Source organism: Cuculus canorus, chromosome 1 (genome assembly GCF_017976375.1).
Source record: "Cuculus canorus isolate bCucCan1 chromosome 1, bCucCan1.pri, whole genome shotgun sequence".
NCBI classification, from domain to species: domain Eukaryota; kingdom Metazoa; phylum Chordata; class Aves; order Cuculiformes; family Cuculidae; genus Cuculus; species Cuculus canorus.
Window position 1 is genome coordinate 159,314,032 of NC_071401.1, and position 21,786 is coordinate 159,335,817.

Consider the following 21,786-nt stretch of genomic DNA (forward strand, 5'->3'; position numbering starts at 1 on the left):
CGCTTATGCTTACCTTCCTGGGCTCTGTTTTGCAAATGCTCAGGATTTGCCCATAGAGTCACCAAGAAAAAACAGATAGCTGCATGGTGCCGTGTGCAGTATTTTCCATTCTTCTAAGATTTCATCACACATAGGATTCCTTTTGCAAGTCACCAGAGACACAGCATGGTGATTGATTGGCACAATGTATAATTAAGATGACATTAGAGTGAGACATGTTGCCAGTGCAGTCATTGAAGCAAATCTTTTTATCTTTTGAAAACATAAAAGTTTAGTTTGCTGGTATGTTGCTTTTGTAGTCAGGAGTTGGAAACAGGCTGCAGGAATGTTGATGGGAGAACAGACGAAGTGTTCATCTTACTGTTCAAAATAACCTATTCCTTTCCGGTACAGTGTGTCATCTCATGGTGCAGGTAGTTTTCATAAAGGTAGACCTGTTTGCATTAGAAGTCTTTTAAAACTCAAAGTATACTGTTACAATGCAGGTCCTACTGACGTCAGTGAGGTTTGTATGTGTTTTGGTGGTGGGATACAGGAGTACTTTAAAGATTTTCAGTATTGTAATAATAGTAAGGTTTTCATCACTGTAGCTTGTAAGAGTTTACCAAGTCTGACAAGAAATGTTTGCAGTTTCAGCTCATTTGGTTCTGAGCATACCTGCACAGGCACACAAAGGAAATTTGGGTTATAAAATCAAAACAAATCCTCATGTGTAAGCCATCTTTCATCACCTTCTCTTTTCTAGAGAAAGCAAATTGCTGATTTTGACAGGCTAGCACTGAAAGGAGAAATCAGAAAACCCATTTGATGCACTGTGTGGAAAAAAATAATTGCAGGTGTGGGACATAAGACATGCCCTTTATGATTGTTACTGGTTTACATAGTAATAATATCTAAGTCTACAATTTACCAACTGGCTCTTTGGGGCTATTAGCTGTGCTTGATTAATGGCCATAAATCTCATCTTACCTGTGTCTTCTTGGCAATATGATCTAGAGGCTGGCAGGTTTGCTGAGAATCTCCGTATTTGTCTCTTGAGCACTGTGAGGAATTTCTACTCAGCAGCTCAAACTTTGCAGTGTTGCTCACATGAGACCCAGTGACTGATTGCATTGCATTAACTCTTTATGTTTGTCTCACTTCTCTGAACATCCCCCCAGAAGTAGCTGTGGGTCTTGTGACTACTCTCATAAGTCGCTGAGTTACTTCAGTGAACTAAAATTGGCTGAAATGCATCCATGGCGATTCTGACCCAAAAGAGTGTTCTGAACCTAAAAACTGTAAGCACAAACTAACTGCTTAGCCAGTGTAAGGGATGTGAGGGTTGTAGGGAGAAATGTTACCTATTAGCCAACAGTTACAGCTGGAAGAAGTAGAGTTTTTCTTTATCTTTGTGCCTGACAGTTTCTTATTTTTTCCAACTGTATCAGTTATCATAATCAAAGATACTACCTCTCTCTACAGTAGTTTCCCTTATGTTCTTAAGCGCTTATACCTACAGCAAAAGCAAATTGCCAACACAGGCTGGAATGACCTGTGTATGTTACTAGTATGTTAAAAATTAGTTTGGAAAGGTGTTACTGAGCAAATTTGGAAATAATTTCTGTTACCTTCACCATACCTGGACATGTTTAAAAGATGTGTAGACAAGGCTTTTATGGACATGGTTTAGTGGTGGACTTTGTACTGTTAGGTTAATGGTTGGACTTAATTGTCTTAAGGGTCTTTTCCATGAAACATGTATAGGTAAAGTTTAGTAGTTCTATTGCACAAAACCATCTTTGTACTTTGTGTTCCAAGAGAAGAATAATCTTGGGAACAAGGAACTTATCTAAATAATGATATCATTTAACTGGAAGGCTTAAAAAGAGCTACCAATTGCTGCAGTGTAGACTGGGAAAAAGAAGAGGTTCTTTTCTCATATGATCTGGAGCACACAGTTTACCACATGAGTGGAGTCCAAAAAGGAGACTAGGACATTGGAGTTCACTGTTGGTAAATCCACTCCTGGGGTCTAAAGATGTTTTTAAGAAAAGTGCATGCATTGTTGATTTTTTTCATTATGCGCCAAAACACTTAATGAAAGCCACCTTCTCTTATTTTGATCATCTTAAGATATTATGGTCTGGTCAGGAGATTGATTATGACTGGTTTCATCAGGGGGCTCTGTGGGTGATAAAAGCAGACAAGTACTGTCTACTACTCACAGAAATTAATATGCTAGAAAAACAGGCTTCAGGTTTCCCTGGTCAGCCACAGCACTGGTTAATGCTAGTTTTGTAGAATGCCCTAAATATGTTTCTGTCTGAAGATGAATCACTCTCATCTTCCACCAAAGCTGGCTTTTAAAGTCTAAAATGTGATCTTGTACATCTGAGAAAACCTATTAAGACATGTGTTGAAAATCTCATGATCAAAATTACATTGTTAAAATATTGGGTTTATCTTAATATTCAGTAATATATGAATCACTACCTGGATGAGTTTTTCTTTTGCCAAATAAATCCACGTTTTTGCTCCTTTGCCAGAGTAAATCCTTTGAGCCTTTATCAAAGTGAAAGGGTAATAACCTGCAAAATTGTACGAAAGAATTAGGTGATAAAGCATTACAGTAAAGAATGAATTTAATAAGAACACAGTTCTCAAATTATACCTTGAATTTGAAGTGAATGCAGAGAAACCTTACCCAACAGTGATTTGATAATTGTTGTAAAGTATTAACACATTTCCTTTATTTCAAAATCTCTACGTGAAGTATGTTTTTAAATTATACATTTTTAAATTCAGCAAAAGATCAAACATCAAAATTAACTCTGCTGACTAAGAACATATATTCTGTAATGTGAAACAGACTATGAGTAATAAGAACTAGATGGAATAGGAACAGTGTGTCTACTAACCAAAGTACAGATAACTTATTTACCTTGTAAGGTCTCAACAGCTGGAAGAAATAAAGTTATCGCAATACTAGACAAAGTAGGTGGAAACTTTGAGCTCTGCTACAAATATATATGTATTTAGATAGGTAGAAGTTTTAAATTATCACATAACTTTTGAATAAAATATGCAGGTATCTGATATTTTTATTTTAATAGTTTACAGAAATTTTGCTGTGGTTGTTCAAGTCATTTCTTCCACATGGAATTTTACTATGCAGTCTGCAGTTTTTATATGCAATGCAAAGTAATTATAGTGATAATAGGGGGCATGGTGAAGACGATGGAAAACAATGAGAAAGCTTGTTAAGAATATAAAGGTATTATATGAAATTTAGTCTAAAACATAGCTTGAATGAGCTCAGGCAGAGCTGATATGGCTGGTTGTTTCCTGTGCCAGGAACTACTGTGGAACCCCACCAGGAAGTGTGCTACAGAGCAGGATCACATTACACCCTTGTTTTATGGTTCATTTCACTTATTTAATGCAATTTAAGAACCTGCAAAAAGAGACCACTCCAAAAAGGGGATGTTCATTATTTGAAAATATATAATTTCTTTGACTCAAATAAGTCGGGTTTGGGGGACACCTGATGTGCCTAATGTAAGGCAAGCCAAATCGCTACGACCATGCAACCGGTTGTACAGCAAAACCAAGATGTTTTCGTATTCATGAATTGTCATGAATGATGCAGACAGTTTATATCTGTACAATTTTGCCTGTTTACTTTAGTAAACCAAGTGTGCTGCAGCAGTGCAACAACGAAAATCGTAGTAGTTTTCCTTTACTACTCCAAGTAAATTTTAATACAGTACAGTGGTTTATTAAAATTATGCAGGCTGAAAGAGTTGTGTAGTGTTCCAGTTGATTTATAGAGCATGATAAAACATTCCAAAATTTTTGGAAACCAGGAACATGCTACAGCCTGCATTTGGTTTGACAAAGCTGTGTTCATATGAAAGAAGAATGTTTAATGTGTTAACTAGATAATGATTCATCAATTCTGGCAGAGGAACTAATTTTTATTAATGTACTACTTAAAAATGTGTGGAATGAACAGCTGGATACCACAGTTGTGGCATGGTATACTAAGTCTCTGTCTGTTTTCCCCTACAGTGATCTCAGTATGAACAACATTACTAAGCTGCCCTCAAACCCCGTGCACAATCTCCGCTTCCTGGAAGAGCTGTAAGTATCATTGTATCCTTGACGAGCATAGTCAGCACTGGACACATTCCTGTGTTTGTCTCTCATACTTACTGTGGGAACCAGATAAAACGGTGCAGGAAAGCTGTCAGCCTGACACTTTTGGCACATGCGGAAACACTTAGTTGAAAAAAACCCAATTGCTTGTGATTCTGGAAATGAACTTATAAAAGAGTTATCATGAGGCTACAACTTCTCTAAACAGAGACAGAGCCAAACAAATTAAAATTTTTAAACAAGTGCTGTTTAAAAGAGCTGGATTGCTCTTTGGAAATAGTTAAGCAGCAGGATATTAGAAGTTTGAATACTGGCTCATGTTTATTAAAATTGCAAGTAAAGCTATAATCAAAACCAAAACCTGCTGCCTCGTTCTGCCTGTGTCCAGGACAATTGAGTCCACATTTCGTAGCATTAAGACTTCTTGTCCAAATAACTTTTAATTGCTGTTTCCCTACTCTTAAATTTGGCATCCCTGAAGGCTGACTGTAAAATGTAGAATCCTGTGAAAACCTTAGTTAAGCTATCTAGTGTGTTCACTGAAGGGAAAAAAGTATAATGCAAAAACTAGCTAATCACGCACAACATCAAAAGAGGAATGTCGGTTTGAAGTGATGGTGACTAACCAAAAGTGAAAAGTATTGTGCATTCGTGAGACCTGGATTTGGCAGTCACCCTAGTTATAATGGCCTAGGCTTAAAAGAAAATTTAGGTTCCTAAGGAGTGATGGAGGCTCTGTAACTGATGCACTGTAGGTCTTGTGGGAAAAAGCTGGCATCTGCATTTGCATGAGTACCTCTAAAAGTTGATTAAAAGAATTGTCTAGGCATCCAGCCTCTTATGAAACACAGTTTATAAGCTTTTAAAAGTGAAAGCTTCCTTTTTTTATTGCAAGTTTAGCTGCTAACACACCATAAAACCCATGTAAGATATGCAAAGTCACGGTGCTGCCCTTCTTGCAAAGGCACAGTCTACTTTAAGCTATGAAATTGTATAGTTTCTTGCAGTTGAGGTGGGTATTGCATCGACAACTTTTGGTGTCCTTGCTAATGCTCATTTCAGTTTTGTCGCATGGTATTTCCAGCTGGCATCTACAAAAAAAAAGAATTTAAAACAATTTTGGTAATGCTAACTTTGAACAATACGCTATTTGCAAGCACATTTTTCTTTCCTGTCTTATTACTGGCAGCATTTGCCTTTAGAACGCACTGCTTCTTTTAGTTCTCTCTTTTCCTTTACTTACTTCTTTTCTTTGGTTATCATTATCTGTGTTGCTGTTGATGCAACTTTCAAATAGCATACATGCATGGACATAACAATCATAGAATCATTAAGGCTGGAAAAGACCTGTAAGATCAAGTCCAACCATCAGCCCGACACCACCATGCCTACTAAACCGTGAGCCAAACAAGGAGACATGTAACACACCACGTGTTAACAATATGAAGTGTGTATGAAGTTAATGATGCCACGAAGACCCCATTTGTGTATTTTTGCATCATGTTCATGTTTGCCTGTCCGATCTCCTGTCAGCTGTAATAACCTTAATTAAAGCTTCCAACACAATTTCTTTTCAGCCACTGAAGAAAAGAAGAAAAACAGAAGTTTAGGCTTTATGTGGAAGGAAGTTCTAATAAATTAAGCCAAGTTACTGTTACTTGCTATTGTGGTAATATATGTTACGGTCCAAATTTAGATGACCCAAATAGTGAAACTTATGTCGCTGCTTGAGCAACTCTTCAGCAATCTGCTTCATCTTCCTGATCAAGAACCTTGAAAGTGTTCTTGCATTATTCTTGGTTTGGCCTACTTTTTTTCCCCACCAGAAATATTAAAGCATTATCCTTATAATGCTCTGTTCCAAGTTAAGTTATTCAAATCCTTCATTGCTGGTAGAAAAATATTTATTTCTTTATTGTGTTTTGCTTACATATACACAGTCAAGTCTTCCATTTGTTTCAAGCCAATCATTTCCATTTCTCTTGAATTCTGATGAATTAATGGTTTTGTGAAACCCTTCCAGTTTGTATTCGCTGTTCAAATAAACAGAAAACAGAAGCCTGTGAAGAGTTGAGGCAACTGATTGCCTCTTCTTCATGCAAATTCAAACCCATTGTGCTGAGAGACTTTTCGATGTTCAGAGGCATGTGATACAATTCAGTCTAGTACTATGTAGAAAAAGGTCTAGACAACAGAAAAGGAACTGACTATTCAATTTGGAAGTAGAGGTAGCAGCCATTATAGTTCCCATGCTCCCCTCATGCTCATTTTTAAGCACTGATTGTACATGTGAAAAGTATTTTGCCCATCCAGGCATTGCCACATGATTTATATTCCCAGCTTACCTGGAAATTCTGTGTTTTGGTTATGTGGTGACTGCTGCAAAATATGAGTTGGTCCATAATGCAGACGCTGTAAAAATAAACTTTTATGAGCTCTTTAGACCAAAGTAATGTTTCCATGAAATTAAAATGCATCTTAGAAATGTCTGTCTGCTTACTGAAATACAACAACAGCAGGAGTTAAAATGCATTTTTTCAGGTTTTGTAGTGTTGAATAAAGTGTTACTAATCCCTTTATTAGATGGCTGCTTCAAAATCTGATAAAAGCTAACAATCGATCCACTGAGTTTAAGCTTAGATGTTATGTCCTAGGTGTGTGGTTTGGCAATATTGATAAGTCATTACCCCAGAAGAACAGAGACTGTATTAAGGCAGTTAAATCAATTGTTCTGACTCCAAAGGAAGGATGTATAAGCCAAGTCTGTTCAGCCAGTTCTGACCTTCTAGGCTGAATCTGATGCACTCTTCCAGCCAAGGTTAGAGACCTCTACAAGCAGCATTCTTCCAATCCTGATGATCATGCCTGGTATTTATCCTTAACCAAATACTTTGATCACTGAAAAACAACATACCGAAACTGTGCTGTATTTTTGAGGTGCATGGTCCTGTAAAAATTTTGGAAAATGTTGTGTTACTTTGAAAATTTAACTCTTCTAGCATCTACAAAGTTTTGTTTCAAGCAAGATCTTTTATTTTTTAAAATGATGGGCCTTTCAGGCCTAACTTTCTCTTAAAGTGCACATGATGAAACTCCCACCTAGAAAGAAATATTCTTCAGCTGCTTGATTATCAGCAAGTTGCTCTGCATGAACTTGTATAACACCATTAAGTCAAATTCTTCATTATAAAATCAAAATAACTGCAGATATTTATCAGTATGGCTGAGTCCAAGGCTTGATCTCATGTGGAGTGTTTCTAGACATGTCATTCTACAATATGTATTAAATGTCCATATTAATAAAGCAGTGAGTTAGAGTAATGCATGAAAACAAGTTTTCTTTGAAAAGTGTAAAGTATCATCTAGGGTGTGACTCTTTAAAAGTTTAAGAGGCAACTACATCTGAGTGTAGACATATCATTTTGTGATTACTTCAAAGCACTGCCTGGAACTGTTTTATTTTATAAATTAATGTCTCCTGAAGAGTGAGGAAGAAAGCCAATAATAATTTAAAACTATTTGAATCAGATCTATCTACAAATATCTCCAACTAGATATCTCTCCATATATATATGCATACATACATATGCATATGTATAAATATATGCACACCCCCCCACACGTGCACATATATAAAGCTTTTATTGTGTTTTTAATCACAGGAACATTCCACAGAAAAGCAAAATTTCAAGTGATTGTTAGCATATTGCTCTTTTTCAGCGACTTAAAACAGGTCACTTAGTAGAACACCAACAAAGGACTATTTTATTACAATTATTTTATCTACAGCCTAAGACAATTCCAAATAGTTTCTGTTTCACAGAACCATGTAACAAAGCCACCTTAAGTTAATTGCAATCTAAATACAGATGCAAGAAGGTTAACTGACATTAATGTTCTTTCTTGAAGACCCTTGAAGGGAATTAAATATATGTACAAAGTTTTTCAGATTGATCACAGAGTTAGTACACTCGCTACTTGGGTAGAAGTGCCTTTAAAACCACATTTTGCTACAATACTGAAGTACAGAATTACACATACAATACAGAAGAGATGACTTATCTGAATCTCGTGATTTGTGTGCAAATCCCTTTACACTGCAGAAGTGGTAAAGAGGCCACTGTATGTGTGAAAACGAAGTTCTTAATTACCACGAACGATCCATTAGCATCTGTTCCTATTTATTGTTTTCCCCTTATTTCTCTCTGTGTTTGCTCTTTTTTCCTGCAAAAAGGTTTTCAAAGCTGTTAATTGGTATTAGGTGTTCTTTTCCCCACTGTCTTAGAGCAGTGGGACTGAGCTCTCTGGTTATTTATGTCTTTGAAAACTGAGAGCATTAGTTCCTGGGGTCTTGTAGAGTCAACTTTTGTGCTGGTGCAGGCACATTGTGGCAAGCACTGAAAACTGATTCTGTACTTTTTACAATTGTGTAAGCCAGTAGAAAACATGAAACTTCTGCAGCCATAGTCCAGCACTTTTTGGAGAAAGTGAAGGAATCTTGCAATTTACTTCAACAATCTTCAGACAGGACGCTTAAATGCTATAATATTTCCCGAAGGTTATTCTGCATTGATTTAAAAAACCCCAAGGCAAAAAAGTAAAAATATCTGTATGCACAAGAAAAGTGAAAATAGGCTATCATCTAGTGGTCTCAAACTGTCCACACATACTTCCTTCCGATGTCACTTAAATACCAGCTTTACAGTTCTTACACAGCAGCTTTTAGTGGAGCTGTTCCTGGTGGAAATTGCCTTGTACACCTCTGTCGGCTAAAGTTTCAGGAACTTCCACCGCTACATGACTTATGGTCCCATAGGTAATTTCAAGAGCTGTGCACAACGTAACACATATGTTGTGAATTTGATTTCGTTACATAAATTCTGAATTTGCTTTCTTCACTTCATGCATGCGTGTAGAGGCGATGTGTTCAGACTGTGCCACTGTGTTCAATATGTAGTGTTTGTCAGTGAGAGGTGCCTGTCACCAACAAGACAAGTGGCCTATGGCATATCATAGATTCTGTTGCTCTAAGACGGACTTTGTTGATAACTCAAGGCTGTGACTCTCCAGCTTTTCTTTAATACAGCCAGGAAGGCGCTGAGAGTCCTGACAGAGGGAGGTGCACTGGTGATCTTGAAATTAATCATACGTCTGTGAAAACAGTGAGAAGATGTTTGTCTAGTTAATCATTTGGAAGCAATTTGGTAGTTTTCTCCCCTAGTTTTTGCATACACAGTTAGTTTGATTTGCAAGAAAAGAACAAACACAAAAGATTTCTACTATACAAGATACCAACTTGTAACCTTTACATTCACATGACAAGGGCCCTGATGTTATGTTGCTGTTCCTTTGAGGCCACCAAAGCGAATAACAAAGAAGTCTCCTATGTAACTGTGTTAGCCTGGCACCCTCCAAACTGCCCTTTTCACTTTCTTATCAAGAATGACAAGATGAGGAACAAAAAGAAAAGAGAAACAACAGTGCAAATGCCTTCCTAAATTAGAACTGCTTGCATTGCTTGTTGAATAGCTTGTGCTGTCAGACAGTTATTCGGGAAATGTTAATGCAAATTGCGTGGAGCAACCTTGACGCTGGAACTGCTGTGCATCTGTGGTGTAAAAGGACAGAAGGGGAGAAGACAGGGGAAGGAAGAAGGTAAAAGGGAAGCGAAAATACTGAGATACGCGTGCATGCAGAAACAAAGACTGTTTTAGACTGATAGCCAAGGAACCTTGTCAGTGCTGCTGTGCTGCTTTTACTGAGTGCATGCTCAAGTTTATTTTTGGCTTATATCTTGTAAATGCTTTCTGGAACTTGTAGTTTATTATCCAGCAATATTGATTAGGAACTACTTTAGAATCATAGGGAGAGCTTTTTTTCTTTGTGATCAATACAGATAGTGAAATTATACTTAATTAGACTACGCTGAAATGATGATTTATTAAATGTGCTATATATCTATAGATCCCGAGGCAGGATTTTAATTTAAGTCTTACATATACTGTCTGTACTGCAGCAGCAAGTAGGCAGAAATAATTTTCTTTTTAGTCAGTGGAAGTTCCGCCCATTTTTAGGCTACTTGATTTCAACACAGTGAATGCTTCTGTTACCTACATTGGTCGATTTTTCCACTTGCTGAGGATTATGGGTAATGAAATCAGCAAATATCACATTTATGTCCAATAGATTCACAAGCACAATAAAGACAACTTCTTCTCTCTAAGTTGCTTTTCTTCGTTTCCAAGCAGGAGTAGCAGTAATGTCTCCAGTAATTCTTTGCTGTTGTTTCATTGTACCACTTGGAGAATGGTAGTAACCTTGAAACTTGGATCTACACAATTTATGTCCTTTGCCTATTACACAGGAATGACAAAACAACTAACATGTTTTTCGTTACTGATAGATTGATCATGGTGTGTTGTACTGCAGTACACTTCATCCAATTCCTGTTATTAATGGTCATTATTATTAGTTCGTACCTTTTCTGGTGATACTGGCAGTACTAGGATAAAATCAAAACCAGTATCAGAAGCGTAAAGGGCACTTGGGAGACCCAGATGAGGAAAAATGTGATGTACATCCACCATCTTGCTTGTATTCTTGGTATCCACTGCTGGGAATCGATGTGGGATTTCCTGACTGAAGTATGAGTACTCTCCAACAACTGGCCTTGCTGCAGGAAGAAGGCGGGTTACGTGGCTGCTTGTTTAGCAGAAGGGCCCTGTTGGAGCCTTATGAAGGGCACTGCCTTCTGCAGAGCTGAGAGCAAAACGGCTTGTTCTCAGCACTGGCTGTGGACAGCTTCACAAAAGGAGAGATCAATTGTCTCTAGTAATTATTGCGTGATACTCATGCCAGGTGCAGAAAGAGTCTCTGCCTTTTATAAGTGGAGAAATAAATAGTACGTTTTAGACCATATCCTTAACTGACAAAAATCTGTGATCTGTTTTATCAAAGCCAGCTCAAGATCAAATACACACTGATTTCATTCCAACTGCTTGAGGTCAGATGGAGTTATTCCAGTTTACACCCTATGAGAATTTGGCACATGCATTTTAAAAGGCAATTAGGCCCTAAAGCAAGAGTAGTCTGTGTTATATTTGACTTTCCAACTAAACTGTAAGTGGCAATAAATATAATATACAGCATGATTACGACTTACAGACTCCCTTTCTCTTTGTAAAGAAAGGAGAATATCTTCACATTTTATGCTTTGATCTCTCTAAGCATCAAGTTTTCTTAATATATCCGTTGACGCACTTTTTTTATAATACTATAATGATTACAATTTTTAATTAACATGACAGATTGAAATATAAAAAGATAATTAAAATACAGAGTAGCATTTAAATTCCTAGTCTAACAAAGTAATTTCTCAAAACATTGTGAAATATTTATGTCGATGTCATCTATTACTTAACTAATCATTAACACAGTAATTAATCACCCATTAATTCATACATTTCTACTGCATTGGCCCAAAAATAGTCACTAATAAATATAAAATTAAAATCTTATGTAGAAATTTTAATTGACTTTGGGTGATTGCTTGATCAGCATACAATATTGTCAAAACCTTTTTGATGCAAGTAGCAAGAAATTTATGTCCATAGAAATATATAAAATTCTATATTGGCTGTATATTTACATAATTGGACTAAATATACGTGTAGTCTTTGATTAAGTTTGATAGGAAAAACAAAATGAAGCAAAAGGTTGAAGAAAGGTAATTCTTCCTTGAAGAGGCAATTTTTTAAATCCAGAACAAGTTGTCTTAGAAAAAAAAATTGAAAATTTATGTTTTCCTGTTGTTGTTCCATGTTGTTCCTCCACAAACACCATTTACTTTATTAGAAATTGATGGTAGTTTTATGATGAGTATTCCTATTGCTGTTGGTACAACTCAGAGAGGATTAAATTACTGGCAAATATGATGCTGAGGTAGGATGCAAATGAGAGTGCTATTTCTACTTGTGTCAGCACAAATTTATCCACAGACATCAATGAGATTTCACCATGGATCTTTATCAGTTATTCAGAACAATTATGGCAGTTGGAGAGGCAGATCAGGCATTTAAGAAAGATGTTTCATATTACAAAAGAGAATTTCTTATCTGTACCCAAGGTATAAAAGACACAATCCATGATTATATGTATTTTAATGGGATTTTGTACATGGCATACTAGTGATAAAGCACCAAATCCAGGAAGGTTAGTATCGCATAGCAAAATTGTCCCCACTGTTGGACGTTTTCACTGTCTCCAGCCTTCTGTGCTTTCAATTTCTATTCACAAAAGTGAAGACTTTTTTCACCATTCTCTAGGTTTTTCTATGAAATTCCTCTTCACTTTTCTGTCTGGAGAATTTGTTAATTGTTCCAAGAAAACAAGCAAATATAAAACTGACTAAATTGTGACATTATTAATGTTAACCTACTCATCTTTAAACATATGCACACGCACATATGTATAACCAAATTCATGATAGTAGTCTCTCATTACTTAAATGAAATCAGCAAATCAATTAGTGAACAGAAGTAAAATGCAGACTCAAAGGGCATCAAGGCAAGACAGCAGTTCACAGAATGACTTTTGTAGAACTAGCTCAGTATCTTTGCATAGTTGAAAGATGATTTCGTATTGCTCTCACAGTTACATACTGTATAGGATATTGCAGTACAAGGAGTCTGATTAGATATAATGCAACACATGTGGTGCAGTGATATATAACCTGATCCGTATTAAAAGATACGCATTGGCATTCATCTAGAGACAATGACTCAGTTGGTATTGCTATTATAGTTTACTGGCCTAATAGAAAGAATCCAATATATTTATCATAAATTAGAGCGTAGTGAAGTTCTACTTGACTGTATCTGTTCTGAAATAGAATTACAACAGATTTAACTGGATTTTTACTTAATAGTGGTGCTTTACTCCTTTCACACTGCTTATTCCTGTCGTATCTTGAGCCATACCAAGATCCAGCATGCCATCTGTTCTCCTGTATTTCAGTACCTTGCAAGATTTGATCAGTAACTTGTTACAGAAAATCCCATTGTGCTAATCCTGTTAGAACATGGCATGAATAGTAATAAATGTAAACGTAAGGATACTATTGTCTTCCTTTCGTATCCTTGCTGTAGGTTTGATACTACTACATTTTGAGATAAACTTTACAGGTGCTTGTTCAGCATTTGCTGGACTAAATCTTACCACATTTGCTGGTCTAGATCTTACTCAAGCAAAGAAGAAAAGCAGCCACTACCTGTATTGTACTGCCAGTGTCTGCTGCAATCAGGAGGAGTAGCTGGGCTATATTTGCTGCAGCTTCTTTCCACAGTTAGTGGAGAGGTGCTTTCCTTATTAAATGCCATAATTTGTTAGCTGTAGAGAGTAGACTTTTTAGTGTTTCCAGTTTACCTTCCTTCCCAGCAGGTAATGAGACACTTGGTGCCAGGCAAGACTTGTCCTGATGCAGAAAACACCCATGCAGAAAGCAGTTTTGAGTCAGTAAAGAAAAAATATTGTTCTAGAAAAGTAAAGGAAATCGCAGAATCATAGAATAGTTTGGGTTAGAAGGGACCTTAAAGATCATCAAGTTACAATCCCCCTGCCATGGGCAGGGACGCCTCCTACTAGATCAGGCTGCCCAAGGTCCCATCCAACCTGGCCTTGAACACCTCCAGGGATGGGGCATCCACAGCCTCCCTGGGAAACCTGTGCCATTGCCTCACCACTCTCATGGTGAAGAAATTCTTTCTAATGTCTACTCTGAGTCTGCCCCTCTCCATTTTATACCCGTTCCCATCATCCTATCACCACAAGCCTTTATGAACAGTCCCTCTCCAGCTTTCCTGTAGGCCCCCTTCAGGTACTGGAACGTCACTATAAGATCTCCTCTGAGCCTTCTCTTCTCCAGGCTGAACAACCCCAACTCTCTCAGCCTGTCCTCGTAGGGAAGGTGCTCCAGCCCTCTAATCGTCTTTGTAGCCCTCCTCTGTACCCGTTCCAAAAGCTCCATATCCTTCTTACGTTGAGGATTCCAGAACTGGACACAGTATTCCAGATGAGGTCTCACAAGAGAGAAGTAGAGAGGTGGAATCGCCTCCCTCAACCTGCTGGACACACTTCTTTTGATGCAGCCCAGGATACAGTTGGCCTTCTGGCCTGCGAGTGCACGCTGCCGGCTAATGTCAAGCTTCTCGTTGATCAGCACCCCCAAGTCCTTCTCTGCAGGGCTGCTCTCAATCATGTCATCTCCCATCATGTATTGAAAATGGGGGTTGCCCCGACGCAGGTGTAGGACCTTACACTTGGCCTTGTTGAACCTCATGAGGTTCTCACAGGCCCACTTCTCCAGTCTGTCCAGGTCTCTCTGGATGACATCCCATCCTTCCAGTGTGGCACCTACACCACTCGGCTTGGTGTCGTCTGCAAACTTACTGAGGGTGCACTCAATCTCGCTGTAAATATCATTGGTAAAAGATATTAAGCAGCACCGGTGCCAATATGGACCCCTGAGGGACACCACTCATTACAGATCTCCATCTGGACTTTGAGCCATTGGCCACTACTCTTTGAATATGACCATACAAGCAGTTTCTTGTCCACTGAGCAGTCCACCCAACAAATCCATATCTCTCGAATTTAGAGAGAATGATGTTGCGAAATAATTAACTGTGCTCAGTCACAACTTCATGTTTATTTGCTTCTTTCTGAGGAATGAAGTTTTTCTTTTCAGGCAGGAGCAACAATCGAAGGAAAGTGGAAAAAAAAACCCGTTTCTGACGGTTTTCAGAACTTTCTGTGGTGTCCCATTAGCAGTGTTGTCTTTGGGAATGTTCTCCTGACTTGGTGACTGCCATTTGTTGGAACTGTGACACTGCAGGAGAGGTCAGAATACACCAAAGGGGTAAACAGATGGGGAACACTCAAAGGAGAGCCCAGACGCCTTTACTTAGATCTGACCATAGGCCATGAACCTGACTTGCAGCACTGAGCTGTTCCAGCAATGAGCAGAGGTTGCCAGCTGGGCTGAACTGCCTTGAAAGGTATTTCTTTCATAAAATGCTGCCATTTGAAATGATGGAGGCAACATGCTTTTCTCTCCACTCCTTTATTTTACATCTTTTAGAAAGAAACATGCATGTGTAAAAACTTGGCCTATTCGGAAGCCAAAAATGTCCTGGTATCTTAATTCCAGCAGTGGCAAGTAGCATGTACTGAGGAAAGCAATGTGGTAACACTTTCTCGTAAACTTTTCCAGCCTCCATTTATTTGCAAGATTATATGAAGCAGCATAGGTAAAATCTAGTTCTAAAATAATAAATCTTCAAAAATATGATGCAAAAGCAGTAAGGCTGTGTATATTTGGTTACTTTTCATAAAAGAGATGTGATACATTTGAGCCTGAATGTACTTAATGAGATATTTCTAAAACAATGTCAAAAACGCTGGAAATAGAAAAAATATCATTCATAAAATTAAACTTGAAGTTGTTCAAACAAATGAAGCCAGTCATTTGGTTATGTAAGTGCTATAAACAAGCTAGTTCATTCCTGCTCTCAGAAATCGTTAACTAAATGCTGAACTATAGATAGGATATCTATCTTCATCTGTTCAGGAAAAGCAGTATTTACCCAGCCAGACAGACTAAATTCACTAGCCAAAGTCCCTCTAAAGTTCAGCAAAATACAGGGCAGCTTCTCTCAAATAATTTACGGTAATGGAAAACAAAATCCCTGAACCCTGATAGATACTTGATAGTCACTGTAACGTCAACAAGGGATTAATTTTTCCCTGATGCCTAGACTGAGGATAGAAACATGGTAATAGCAAGAAAAACCCACAAGGAAGGCATTAAAAATGATCAGGAACAAATAAGCCTTACTTAATGAGCTTTGCAGCATGCCTTAAAGAACTGATGTGTTTCATCCAAGAACATTGAAAGAATTAGACAACAATCTCAAAGCATCGTTTTTGCTGATTTTTACCGAATACCACAATGCTGGGGAATTCCACAGGGCTGAGAAGATTCTACTGTTGTGCCAATGTTCAGAAGTGGTCTCATGGAGCATGTTGGGAATAGATAGGTGGTTTCCCTGATGTCAGTTCCACAGAAAACAATGAAAAGGGCATAATGAAAAAGAATTAAATATGGGAGCTGAAGGTCAGACAACACGTTTACATAGAAAATCATTGTTGCCAGATTTCTACCTTTTCTGACATTGTCAGTTTGCTTGGTGGCAGGACTACATGGACTACATGTAAGTTGGCATTCATGATACATTTGATGTAGCCCTCTACTGAAATGTGTAGGGCTATAAGTGATAAGCATGACCATTCTGCTGCATTAGCAGAGGAGTATCATATAAGATAGAATTAATCATTGTCTGCAAAATTAGTGAGAACTCTTTCCAAACTGAATACACATTCAAAGCAGAACTTAAGAATGACTTGAGGTTTGAAAAACTCATGAGGAGTAAATGCAGAAGCTGTTTCTACCAAAATGAAGATTAACGTGTGGTTTCATCTGTCTAAAGGGTTTGTTACAAGACATATTTAATAATTGAGAAGTTGTGATATCAAAGCAAAAGAAGGAGAATATAAATCAAGGATTGGCATCTGAAAAAAAAAAACCCGTGGAAAAAATTACATCATAGTTTAACACTGCAGCTAGCTGTCACTCAGAAGAGCTCAGGAACATGGCTCAGCATTTTTTGCTTACAACTAACTTGTGGTTTCAGATATTCTTCTAAAAGCTGTTGGAGTTGGGCCCACGTGGAGGGAGCAGGCTCTTAGGGAGGTATACTGTGGATGGTCAGATGATCCAAATGGACATTGGAGACAGAATGACAACAGTTTAATTTGGCAGATCTTCTCCTGAAGACAGTTTGACGGAAAACCTGGCCGCAGAAGGAAACAGAGGAAAAAGTTACATGGAAAAGTTTTAGCTATTAGAGACTGGCTCAAAGACGGCACAATGCAGTACGATCTCACTAAAATCATTCTGAACTGTCAGTGAGCCATGCAGCATGTGCATGTGTAGGTGCGTTTCTGTGCTCAGGTATTTCTTTCTAAATATATTAGATATACATTACAAGTACTATAAAATGTCTTAAAATTATGACAGTCTGTATTCCAAAAAATGCGAAGCATTAAAGCTTACCACAGAAAGCCATGATGACGCTCTGAAGCTGGGAAAAGGGATTATTACACATTGACACAAAACTTTAAAGCTGCATGGTGTCCCAATTAAACTGCCGCAGTACTGCATTTGTAGCAGGGAGGAGCATGCTTGGTAATTGCCAGAGCCCTTCTCAGGAGCTCTTAAATAGGTATGATTTTCTCAGCTCACCCATTTTATGAAGAGTATTCCAGTTCAAACAAGCAATGTGAACATGTAGTATGTTTGGCAGTTTGCATTGCGACAGTTACGAAAATTTCCACAACACAGACATTCTTAAGAAGGGATGGTGGCCTGAAAGAGCACCGGCTGGAATCTTTAGACATGTGGGTTTAGTTCTCTTCTCTTTATCAGGCTTTCCATATGCTACTCAAAGCAGTAACTTATAGGTGTAAGTGAAAACCTAAGTACCCATGCCTACTTTTTTTTCAGTTAAAGTTTCGTGTCCAGGGTCACATCCAGTCTTGTCATTGAAGTAGCAGCCCAAAAGAGTACTGTGGGGGTGAAGCTGTCTTTAGTCTCTCCAAAAAATTATGTAAACTGAGATTAGCATTAGATATGTCCTGAGCCACAAGGATCCACAAATGGCATTTATTTTCTGGGACCCAGTCTGGTGTGTGTAACCTGCTTGATCCAGCAACAACCCCAAAATCATTGCCATTTTCATTCAGAATAAAAGCTGAAGCTGGAGAAGCCCCTCACACCTCTGAAAAAAAAAATAAGGTCAACCTATGAGTGCCTCACCTTGGAGCATGAGTGAGCCAGGTTTGGTTCGCTCGTCTACCTGCAGGAACTCAGGTGCATGCACCCAATTTCCAGATGTCCGAACCTTAGACTCTAGCGTGCTCCAAAGTGAGAAACAAGCTCAGCATCTCTGTCTGAAGTTAAGAGTGGCAGCAGAGCACAATTAAATTCATCGGAGAGAGAGAGAGAGACGTGCTTGGAGTCATACACAGGTCACATTGCTCAGCAGGTGTGTATGTACAGGGAAGAGCCTTTTCCACAAATGGAAAATGCCTGAGAAGTATTTGAAGCTGGGATCTAGAATCGTGTTTTCTTTTTTCATGGCCCAATTTTTATTTTTATTTTCTGTGTGAAAGAGTTGTCTAAAGAGAGGGTGTGCTGAGGATCCTGTAGTTAGCTTGAGGCAGCCAACTCCAAAGGAAGATGATGTTTAAGGGCCAGTCAGTGCTGGATCTTTGGTGCTACGGTCATAAGCACCTGGCCTTTTCCATGAATAGTATGCTTACTCTGGTGCCTACTTCAGTGCTATAGCTTCCTCTCTCTGGCAGCTTGGTACCTAAGGCATTTTCTGGATCCAGTCCTGTGATCTTTACTAAAGGGCCAGAGGCCAAATCAAATGTCAAATCTGTTGTCAAATCAGCTGGTCTGTGGTAACTGTCTGCAATTTTGATGTGCAATATCGTAGCTGATGGGAAATATCAATTCCAATTTGCTTAACTTGATCTGCAAATAGAAGGGGGTTACATCATATCAGTCCTCATTTGTTGCCGGTTAAGAGCAGACATTATGGCTCTACTGGCACAGAGTAACTTGGCTGGGAATCTGACCCCTACCAGTCAGTTTTCCAGATAGGTATCATAGCACTTTCATGTTGAACTGAGATGTCAGGAGGCTTAAAGCAAGATGCTCTGGAGTTTCACCGATGGGGAACATAAAAATTCCATTATTTCACATCAAATACATGATCTCTTTCCTGGGCACAAACCTTACAGAATGCATTCTTTTTTGCTGTACTTACCTAGGTCTGTAAAATAATTTCAGGCATCCTGAGAAGCAAGATGCTATAGAATTAGAGAAAAAAGCCCTACAATTTTTAGGAAATATGCTTTATCTCAACCTATTGCACATCTGCTCACAGGGAAAACTCTGATTTAGCCAGGATAGCAGTTTCATGTCTATTTATTTTAAAAGTAATCATGGTCATTACTATGTAGATATATTTTGATATTAATGCAAATGAGCTAATGTGCACAGACATCATGTATGCATAATTCCAAAAGTGCATGCCTGTAAATCCAATTATTCTAAATTTTGTCAATGTATCTGTATTTTAGTTGTTGAAATTGCTCTAATCCTTTGAAAGTGCAATGTGAAGAATTACATATGTATTTGAAACCAAAAGCTCAGTTTGCACTGAAATCACATTTTTGTCTCTGCAGTCCAGCTGTCAGTAAATCAACTGTACAGTTAAGGGCTTCTCTTTTTTCTGTTTTTCTTTTAAAAGTCTATTAAGGACAAAATAAGGCTCTTAAACTACTGCCTCTGGCATCAGTCGCTCAAACAGAGCTGTATTGCACTTTTTAACAATCAAATTAATTCCACATGAAGAGAAAAGTATTCACTCTCTTTCTTTTCCTTTTTCAAACTTTGCAGACGTCTTGCAGGAAATGGCTTGACATACATTCCTAAGGGAGCATTTGCTGGCCTTTTCAGTCTTAAAGTGCTGTAAGTAAACTGTGTGTTGTTTGATATATTTCTGATTTCCTAAATGCTCCAGGGAACTAATTAACCAGTGAAGTAAATTATATATTTTGATCAGCCCATTTTGAACAATTCAGCTGAAGTGAAGATACATATGAACATCATTAAATATTTTTTTCGTAAAGAAAATATCCTAAACACAAAGGATGAAAAGCAGGAATGCCATTCTAAAAATAATTTGCTCATCAAGTAGATGTCTCTGTAGAATATCAAAGGTCAGAATTGGTTCAGTTAATAATTTCTTTAATTGCCTGAAAAGTTCTGATTTCAAGTCTAAAACTTCTAGTGGACTTCTCATGATCACACAAAACTGAGGGTAAATTGCCTTTTCCTTTTCTTGAGAGCCGGGAGGGAAATCCATTATTGTAGAACGCTATGTAATTTAAAATGCAGTTTGTATTTCATATCTTGTTCTTTGCAATGTGATTACCATAAGAAAAATTATAAAAAATAGGACAAGCCCCTGTATTATTTGGAGTAATAAGACAGTACATATAGTTACTAAAATTTGTAGCAGGCCACAACTCACATGCCTATGTAAAGTTCACAGAAACTGTATTATTAGCAAGAATGCCATCCTCCTAGGCAGCTTCAAGCCAAGCCATATGCTACTGTAAAAGCATACAAAGCTCTACTGAAAGGATACATAAGCACGAAAAAAATATAAAGAATTTCCCACTCCATCTACTCTTGTTGGCCAGCTGTAGCTCATGTTGGCCTAAGGAGATTTAGGCCTGCCAAAAATGATTTCATTTTCAATGTCCCACTGAGTATGCTTCATTTTGAAGGCAGCATGTACTGCTTCAGTTGTGCCCACATAGAATCCATTTATATATGTAGGAGTTGGTCCAAACAAGGATATTAGGCTGTATTCAAAGGGAAGAAACTGTTCTTTTGGAATGAAAAGTGATTTTTCAATCTTTTCAAGCTAAATAATGTGTTATTTCAGAAAAGAGATTTAGCGGGTCATTGCTAGATAGCTTCCATTTAAGAAGATTGATTTCACGGGGAAAAAATCTGCAGTTTTTACAGAAATAAAATTTTGTTCAAACCAGATCATGAACTACTTGTACAGTTAAAAATTGTTTCCCACTAGTAGCATTTTTCTGAGCAAGAATTTCAAGAGTCAGTCCTTCACAGCTTCAACAGATTAAGAGATTGAAGCACTTCAGAAGACAAACAAAATCAGTACATGAGGATGACCATTTCAGAATCATTGAAGGCAATTAGGATTTCAAGCCCTATTGAAAGCAAATTGGATTTATTCTTTTAGCTTCCTCAGCTGCTTTGAAAATCCTGCTTAAAGCTGATATGTAGCTGTTAACAAAGCTAATACGCTACAGGTATTTGCTTTGAAGAGAACCGGCATTTTTACAGGGACGAGGGAACAGAATATTTATGTACTTCTCCTTTGTTTGCAATCTTGAAGTAGAACCAGTATAAAGAAGGTAAACTTGGAAGAAAATTAATAATAGAAAGAAATTGTCTTTACTGTATTGATTCTGGGTTTTGTGCTACTCAAAATGTAGGATGCTGCAGAATAACCAACTACGCCAGGTTCCTACTGAAGCACTCCAGAACTTGCGCAGCCTGCAGTCTCTGTGAGTATACTTGATAAATCAGCTTGTAACCTTGCATGAAGAGTAATGTATGAATACCTATTAATGTATGTTTACCTGTTAATATCACTTAATAATGTGCTGAATCAGCTTTTTCTTTTGACTCTCTTTGAGGTACTGTTCAAGAGTATTATACTCTCAATTGAACATCAAAAGTGGATGATTTCATTCCAGTAATTTCATGTCACCTGCACCTTCTTTGCAGCATTATAAGCTGGATTGCCGTCTGAGAAGACACTCATTGCCCTGTAATGCTTTTTCTCAAGAAGAATATGGTCTCTTGAACACTGGTCTTTCCCATGGTTTCTTGTTAAGGTGCTTTACAGGTGAAAA

The 21,786-nt window shown here is 37.9% G+C and overlaps 1 protein-coding gene across 1 annotated transcript in view; it reads left to right on the plus strand.

Moving 5' to 3' along the window:
• LGR5 (leucine rich repeat containing G protein-coupled receptor 5) overlaps positions 1 to 21,786 on the plus strand; it is a 94,898-nt gene that overhangs the window by 35,460 nt on the left and 37,652 nt on the right. The window contains exons 2-4 of the mRNA XM_009566198.2: positions 4,054 to 4,125; positions 19,727 to 19,798; positions 21,364 to 21,435. Coding sequence (XP_009564493.2) covers positions 4,054 to 4,125; positions 19,727 to 19,798; positions 21,364 to 21,435 — 216 coding nt within the window. The remainder of the gene's footprint in view (positions 1 to 4,053; positions 4,126 to 19,726; positions 19,799 to 21,363; positions 21,436 to 21,786) is intronic.